Consider the following 8,326-nt stretch of genomic DNA (forward strand, 5'->3'; position numbering starts at 1 on the left):
CCCCCAACGCATGCCCTCACCCCCCTGGTGTCTGTGTCCATTGGTTAGGCTTATATGCATGTATACAAGTCCTTTGGTTCTTTTTAAAAAAAATATATTTTTATTGATTTCAGAGAGGAAGGGGGAGGAAGAGAGAGAGAAACATCGATGATGAGAGGGAATCATGGATCGGCTGCCTCCTGCACGCCCCCCACTGGGGATCGAGCTCGCAACCCGGGCATGTGCCCTTGACCAGGAATTGAACCCTGACCTCCTGGTTCATAGGTCGAAGCTCAACCACTGAGTCACGCAGGCTGGGCCTTTTTTTTTTTTTTTTTTTTAAGTCCTGGTAGTACTAGTCTTATAGAATGAGTTGCCACTCTCCACTTTTTGTGGTCATTTTTATCTACACGAGTACAACCCTCCACCGACCCTTCACAAGGGAATTGCTTGGAAATAATCTTGCACGGATCCGGGTGTGGAGGGTGCGGGCTGGTGAGTTCAGATGCCCCTGCCCTTTTCTCTGCTGCGGGTGCCCCATGGCCTGCTTCTCCCCACCTGGGCTCCTCCTGGTCTGTCCCGTGCAGGTCTGGACTCCGGCCGGCCGCGATCTCACAGCATCCCGTTGCTTGTTTTGTCTCTTCCTTGGAGCCATGGTTACGTGAACCTGCCCTGCAGGACGCCGCCCTGCCCCCGGCTGGCACGGTCACGTTTCCCAACGCAGACATGGGAAGGTGTTGCCTTCGGAGAAGGCGTCAGCCCCCCCAGGACCTCCCCGGCTCCCCCCGCGCTGCCCGGGCCAGGATGGCAGCGGGGGACCCCCCGGAGGACGGCGGGACCAGCTGCAGGAGGACCCCTGCCGACCTGGACGTCTCCCACCTGCTCCGGAGCTTCACCCCCGAGGCCCTGGCCCAGCGGCGTGTTCCAAGGAGCAGGCGCTGCAGCTGGACTCGTTCCTGAAAGTCCTCCTGCCCGGCAAGGCCCGTTCGGCCCTGGCCGGCAAGGCCCGTTCGGCCCTGGCTGCCGGCGCCCCTTCCCGAGAGCCGGGAGAAGGCGGCCTTCCTGGCGGGGGGCCTCCCCGAGGAGCCAGGTGAGGGGAGCACGCCGCAGAGCCGGGGCGGGGAACGTCCGGCCCGCAAAACCATTTGGTCCGGCCCTGCCGAGGCGCGAGGGGTGAGTTAATTAAACGTTGGACCAAAGGCAGCAGGCTAACGTTTAAGTGGGTGGTTTTGTACGGCCGCCGAATGATGTGATAAATATCCGAATGGCCTGTGGCAGACACAGGCTCCCACCCCGGCCTTGAGGAAAGGAGAAGGGGGCGTGAAAGTGACCTCCTGTGGCCTAGATCCCAGGCAGCCGCCCCCCCGAGAGAGCTTAGTTCCCCCACGTGTGAGAGGCTCCGAGGTGAGCGTCCCTCAGCTGATGGGGCAGCTCCCAGTCCGCAGGAGCCGGTCCCACCACCCTCGGCCCTGGGCTCTGTTACAAAACTGTTGGCCCGTGCGACCCTGACTCCCTCGTGGGGCTTTGGCTGGGGCACCCAGTGTGTTCACGGTCTATTGAGCTTGAGTGCGTTGTGAGCGGATATGATGGGACCTTCAATGAGTTTGCCAGGTGCCCGCCTGTGTCTCGGCCCTTCCTGGGCCTTGGAGCCCGCAGCCCCGCCTGAGACCTGCAGCTCCCGGATTTGGAAAGGCTTCGTGGCTTTCCTGTCCTCCCCGCTCGCCTCCGCGGGTCTCCCCTCTGCGTGGATAGTAGGAGGGCCCCACAGACCCCCAGCCCCTCATAGTTTGAATTTTAGGTCCTTTTCTACTTGGCTTTCCTCTGAATTGCTCCACTTCCCACCTGCCCACCCCCCAACCTCTTAGCCTGTCCATCCCCCAACCCCAAGCTGGGTGTGGCCCTGGTAATTTAAAAAAACAACTAAATTTACTATTTCAGCTCTTGTTCCTGGCCTGACCCGTGAGTTCCCTTCTGCCTCAGGGAGACCCCTCCCAGCATGCACCCCACTCAGCTCCCAGGCCCCCGGGTGACTCCTGTCACCACGACGTCCCACAGGCCCTGTCCTGGGCTCCCCACCCCGTGTCCCAGTCCGTGCACAGCTGGATGCCTGTGCCTTGTTCACTTTATTTGGAAATGGCTTAAACCTGATAGAAAAGGCACAGAAATAGTGAAAACAGTACAAAGTTCACACAGATGTCCTCACCCAGACCCACCTGTTAACATGCTCACACACACACACCCCTGGTCCAGCCTCCACTCCTTCCTGCCCGAACCAGTCTTTAGCACTGAAGGCTGCAGGGTGTCGCTGACCCAGTGCCAGCTCTCCCTCCGTGTTCACGCTCAGCCGTGGGCACGCCTTCCTGCCCAGTTATTTATCATCAGACGCACTCGTGGGCTCCTGTTTCCTCAATGGTGTGTAACTCACTGCTGTCCTTACTGGTTTCGGTGCTCGAGTTGTGCCACATGAGCTCACGCGTCTAACAGGAATCCCGCACCCAGTGTCATACCTCCGCCACTTTTGGAACAGTCAATTTTTGTTTAAGTATAGGATGATCCAAGCTTATCTCTCTACTTGCTTCAGCTCTGAAATCAGCCATTTCTCCAGTTTCAAATAACTCGTTCCCTTCAGTAGGGGGTGGTCTTAGGGCCCAAATCTATGTGCTCCTTGCTACTAGCCTTGTCTTCTGCTGAGTTAGAAGTACAGGCACATCTGTGAGCACCTATCAGTACACAAATAAAGGTATGTGTGTGTGCGAACAAATGCAATGCCAGTCTATACTTTTTTATAACTGCATATTTCACAACTACATTTTCACTGCCCCCATATTTTTATGTTGCTATCATGAGAACTCTGGTACCCACACAATTAAAAGAATGCTGGATGCTAAAGTGCCTCTAAAATAGTTTCAGGCCCTAACCATTTTTGCTCAGTGGATAGAGCGTCGGGCTGCGGACTGAAGGGTCCCAGGTTCGATTCCGGGCAAGGGCATGTTGCAGCCCTTGGTTGCAGCCACATCCCCAGTGGGGGTTGTGCAGGAGGCAGCTGATTGATGTTTCTCTCTCATCCATTTTCTAGCTTTCTATCACTCTCTCTTCCTCTAAGAAATCAATAAAATATATTTTAAAAATATAGTTTCAGAATTGCTTTCTTGAATCACTCCAAACCTACTGAAAAGGATTAATTTATTGCAAAATAATGCAGATAATTTAATTCTGTTTAAAATGCACTGATACTTCACATGGGATTCAAATCTGTGAGACTGGTTGCCATGTATCTTTTTTTTTGAGAGATAAAATCTGATTTTATTTTAAAATATTGGTATCATTTTGTCTTGTAAAGGTGGGGCAAAGCACCCTAGGTTTGTTCTGAAGGGGCAAGACACGGTGCACAGATGCAATTAGGGAAGTCAAGGAGAATTGGTAACGTCATCACTAGCAGTCAGAGCCTGGTGGTTCCCACTTGGGACAAACATTTCAGGGGAGACTCAAACATCAGCTGTGTTCTTGGACCAGGTAAGTGATTTATACACAGACCAGAAAACGTTGTGGTGAGACAGCCGAGTACGCACTTGCGTGTGTTTATATCCGTCAGTTGACACCACTCATAAACACTCCCCAACCCAAGGAATAGAATGTGAATTAGTGACCAGGTCTCACTGCCCTTGGTTCTTACGTATGAAAGGCACTTGTTGGGTTTTCACCAGTTGGAACCTTGTGAACGTGTGGACCTAAGTCACGTCCAAACTCACGACATTTTCCCACTTCTCTCTTCTGTAATGTTAGTGGGTACTCATGGCCGCAGGTCCTCCGCATCGGTCACCTCCACATTTCCCTGCTGTTAGGATGACCTGAGGAGTGACCCGTGTGTGAAGGCCTGTGTATGTCCCATTGCTCCTGAGACGAAACGGGCTCAAGTCCAGGAAGGGATGAACAATGGCTTAAGGCTTCCTATGGCCCAGTTCCTGTAGGTGCCTCGACCCAGTATGAGTTCTCTGGTGCCTGGTCAGGGAGGAGCTGTCTGTGTAGGACTTCCCACAGTCCTTGCACTCGTATGGCTTTTCTCCCGTGTGGATTCTCCGGTGCCGAGTGAGGTGGGAGCTCTGCCTGAAGGATTTCCCACAATCTGGGCATTCATATGGCTTCTCCCCGGTGTGTGTCCTCGCGTGCTGGCTGAGGGATGAGCTGCGACTGAAGGACTTCCCACACTCGTTGCACGTGTAGGGTTTTTCTTTGGTGTGGGTCCTCTGGTGTTCTGTGAGGAGGGAGCTCTGACTGAAGGCTCTGCCACACTCATGACACTCATAGGGCTTCCCCCCCGTGTGGATCCTCTGATGCTGAATGAGTGGAGCGAGCTGGCTAAAGGCTCTGCCACATGCATTACACTCATAGGGCTTCTCCCCGGTGTGGATTAGCTGGTGCTGGGTTAGAGATGAGCTGTGGGTGAAGGCCCTGCCACAGTCACTGCACTCATAGGGCTTCTCCCCAGTGTGGATTCGCTGGTGCTGGGTTAGGGATGAGCTGTGTCTGAAGGCCCTGCCACACCCGTCACACTCATAGGGCTTCTCCCCGGTGTGGATTAGCTGGTGTTTGGTTAGGGATGAGCTGTGTCTGAAGGCCCTGCCACACCCGTCACACTCATAGGGCTTCTCTCCAGTGTGGATTAGCTGGTGCTGGTTTAGGGATGAGCTGTGGGTGAAGGCCCTGCCACAGTCACTGCACTCATAGGGCTTCTCCCCGGTGTGGATTAGCTGGTGTTTGGTTAGGGATGAGTTGTGGGTGAAGGCCCTGCCACACCCGTCACACTCATAGGGCTTCCCCCCCGTGTGGATCCTCTGATGCTGAATGAGTGGAGCGAGCTGGCTAAAGGCTCTGCCACATGTATTACACTCATAGGGCTTCTCCCCGGTGTGGATTAGCTGGTGTTTGGTTAGGGATGAGCTGTGTCTGAAGGCCCTGCCACACCCGTCACACTTATAGGGCTTCTCCCCGGTGTGGATTAGCTGGTGTTTGGTTAGGGATGAGCTGTGTCTGAAGGCCCTGCCACACCCGTCACACTTATAGGGCTTCTCCCCGGTGTGGATCTTCTGATGTTGACGGAGGTGTGTGCTCTGCCGGAAGGCCTTGCCACACTGACTGCACTCGTAGGGCTTCTCTTCCGTGTGTGTCCACTTGTGCTTTCTGAGTGAGGAGCTGAGGGTGAAGCTTTTCCCACACTCCTTGCACCTGTAGGGCTTCTCCCCTCTGTGGATCCTCCGCTGCTGACTCAGGGGTGGGCTCTGGCTGAAAGCCTTCCCACGCTGGGTGCGTGCGTAGGGCTTCTCGCCGGTGTGCCTTCTCTGAGGCTGGATCAGTGGGGCCGTGTGGTTGCAGGTCCTTTCACACCGCCTGCGCTCACAGGGCCGCTCGCCAGGAGGGACGCCCTGGCGTTTGGGACGCGGAGCGCTCTGGAAGCCTTCTCCGCGTTGGTGGCTGTCATGCGGTCTCTCCCCGGCCTGCGTGGGGCGGGGGTGGGTGAGTGTGGAGCTGTGACGAAAGGCCCTGCCACGTTTCTGACCTCTAGAGGGTCTCTCTGCTGCATCGCTTTTCTGTTGCACCTTTAACTCCGGGTTCTCACGTTTTCCCTGGGACCCACACCTGTGAGAGTCTGGTCTTCCAGGAGTCACAGCTTGACTTGGGAGCTCAGGGCTCAGAGTTACGTTTTCCCCAAACCCATCCCCGGGCTGGTGCCGCTGAACAGATGTCCTCACAGGTGTGCAGGCCGCCCGCACCCCACGGCCATCCAGGCTCTCACGGCTGTGTTCCCGGAGCCCCCCGGCATCTTCGTCTTCACCCTGATCCCTCCCCAGACCGTCCCCCGGGAACCCTTCTACCAGGGCAAGGCGGGATAGTTCCTCAGAGGCGTCTTGCTTTGCAGCTGACAGTTCCGTTGTCAACCCAGCGTCCAAGTCTGAAAACAAACAAACAAAACATGCAATTGTCCCTCAACCCCTGTTCTGGGAGGAGAAGTTCATCAGTGACTCTGTGGATGGAAGAATTAAACCGACAGTTTCAAAAGGTTCGAGACTCCAGTGGATGAAACCATTTAACCGTATGGTTTCCCAACCAGAGAAGGAACAGAAGAGGGAGGGGAGTTGGTACAAAAGGCACAGATGGAGGTGCCAGGGGGGCGCAGGGAATTGGGGCAGAGAAGATGCTGAGGAGCGAGTGACCCTCCAGGGGACATGTCCACAGACGCCCAGTCCTGGAAGGAGAACAGTGGTCGGGCACAGGCCGACAGGAGCCACCAGGCCAGGTGGCGGCGGCAAAAAAGCTGCCGCTGGGAAGGAACACGCAGCCCTCCCGCGGACAGAGCTAGCCTCTTCTTGGAGGCCCCTCGCTGTGGCACCACCTCCTCCCACCCCCCCCAAGATGTAAAGAAAGGCATAAGCTAGGCCAGTGTGGCTCAGTGGTTGAGCACTGGCCCATGAACCAGGAGGTCACGGCGTGATTCCCGGTCAGGGCACATGCCCAGTTGTGGGTTCGACCCCCAGTAGGGGTGTGCAGGAGGCAGCTGATTGATGTTTCTCTCTCATCGATGTTTCTAACTCTCTATCCCTCTCCCTTCCTCTTTGTAAAAAAATCAATAAAATATATTTTAAAAAAGAAAAGAAAAAAGAAATGCAGCAGCTCCAGAAGTTGGAAGCCGCTGAAACACCCGTCGCCCAGGGAACGGATGGATGACTGTGTGTGAGCGCCTGTCTGTCTAACCAGGACCACAGGAGCCCGACGGCCTCCCCGCGGCACCCGCCAACCACAGGGGTCCATACACCTGCTGAGTGAGAAGCACACGCAGCCCCCGCTCCCTGCTGGCAGGACGCCTTTCAGCCCAGGCACCCAGCCTCCACCCCACACCGAACCGGCCTAACGCTGCGAGACAGGTCAGCGTCTCCCAACCACGTCCTCCAGGAATTCAGGCGCTGATCGTCTCACCTGGGCGCACGCCTTGGGGAACCTCCTCATGCACCGGCCACGGCTCTGCCTCCTGGCCCATCAGGACCGGGACGGGGCGTTTCGGGGTCCTGGCTCCTGCTCAGGGAGGCCCAGGGCGTGAGCATCTGTGTCCCTGGGCGCCTCCCAGCCCTCTGCCCGCTCCACCTTCACTCTTCCAGGATCGAAGTGGTTGGGAACCCAGAGAGGCCCCAGGAACTTAGGTCATAGCAGCCTCCAGTTCCTCCACTCCCCCTCGGTCCCTCACCCCACCTCTGCCTCCCGGGTGGACATGTGTCGCCGGTCTGGCCACCCAGTGGGAATTCTTCCGCTGTCCACTGGCAACAATGACCAATGTGCAGGGGACGTGGTGGCCGAAACAAGACAACCCAAAGCCTTCCCCGGACCCCGTGGACGCTGGTAACGCTTCCCCCTTCAGAGAGCCCATCTATGAAGGTGACGGGTGCAGAGGGAGGGGGCTGCTGGCAGCAACACAGGAAGACCCAGGTCTGCACTAGGATTCTGCAGTCACGGGTCCTCTTACCCCGCGATTCCTGCCTCTGGCATCCTCACGGATATTCCCGAAACCCAGGCTGTCTGGTCCCTCAGGCCCAAGGCACATGGGTTTTCTGCTCTTCATGCCAAGACCCACCCCGACTGTGAACCCAGGAGAAGTGGGGTCCACCCAGGGGCGGACGGGGAGGAACAGGGGGTGGCCTTACCCACAGCGACCAGGAGCCCCCAGGTCTCCAGCATCACCTCGCGGTGCAGGGCCCTCTGGGCGGGCGTCAGCCGCCCCCACTCCTCCCGCGTGAAGTCCACGGCCACGTCCTCAAAGGCCACCGGCTCCTGGAACGTCACACGGGACCTTCCTCACCGGGGAAGCCGGACAAGGCCGAGCCGGGTGGTCAGGGGAGGGGGTCCCTCCGGTTGGAGGCCCGAGCGTGAGGGCGGCGGGGCACTCACCTGGAACCCCGCGTCCAGGAGCCCAGCGTCCATTCCTTCCTCCTCTGGCCTCTCGCAGGAACCGCCGGCCGCTCTGCAGGCCGTTCTGGGGGGAGAGGATGCGAGGCACTGAGCAGGTGTCCGTGGTGACCAGGAACCAAGGACCAGAACCCCTGCCTCGAGGTGGAAGGAGCTACGGTGCCAGAGCCTGGGGCCCGGGACCCAGGCCAAACCCAACAGCTGCGAACCTCAGCTTGGCATTTCCTGGGCCCCTGCGGTGAGCCAGATGGCCGTCCCCACATTGTCACAAGATGGTTGGCAGGGGAGGGCAGTTAGGTGTCAATCAGGCCAGCAGGGGAGTGGTTAGGGGGTGATCAGGCCGGCAGGGGAGCGGTTAGGGGGTGATCAGGCCAGCAGGGGAGTGGTTAGGGGGTGA

General features: G+C 57.4%; 1 protein-coding gene across 2 annotated transcripts; it reads right to left on the reverse strand.

Annotated features, from left to right (window-relative positions):
• Positions 1–3,067: 3,067 nt before the first annotated feature.
• Positions 3,068–8,151, reverse strand: LOC102427522 (zinc finger protein 135-like). 2 transcript variants are annotated; one of them, XM_023748875.1, is made up of 2 exons: positions 7,668–8,151; positions 3,068–5,926 (listed from the first exon to the last, which is right to left on the reverse strand). In XM_023748875.1, exons 1-2 carry the CDS (start codon positions 7,699–7,701, stop codon positions 3,918–3,920), a joined length of 2,043 nt encoding a protein of 680 aa, XP_023604643.1. In that variant the 5' UTR covers positions 7,702–8,151; the 3' UTR covers positions 3,068–3,917. The 2 variants fall into 2 exon arrangements, with proteins under 2 accessions (XP_023604643.1, XP_023604642.1); XM_023748874.1 differs by lacking the exon at positions 7,668–8,151 and adding an exon at positions 6,949–7,344.
• Positions 8,152–8,326: the final 175 nt, after the last annotated feature.

The sequence above is a fragment of the Myotis lucifugus genome, unplaced genomic scaffold, assembly GCF_000147115.1.
Source record: "Myotis lucifugus unplaced genomic scaffold, Myoluc2.0 scaffold_1996, whole genome shotgun sequence".
In the NCBI taxonomy this organism is placed as follows: Eukaryota; Metazoa; Chordata; class Mammalia; order Chiroptera; family Vespertilionidae; genus Myotis; species Myotis lucifugus.

Excerpts from the sequence above, each read along its gene's own strand:
- LOC102427522 (XM_023748874.1), bottom strand. The coding sequence starts at position 7,009 with ATGGGCCAGGAGGCAGAGCCGTGGCCGGTGCATGAGGAGGTTCCCCAA. Across the intron at positions 5,927-6,948 it reads TCCCCAAGGCGTGCGCCCAG|ACTTGGACGCTGGGTTGACA; the intron begins GTGAGACGATCA and ends GTTTGTTTTCAG.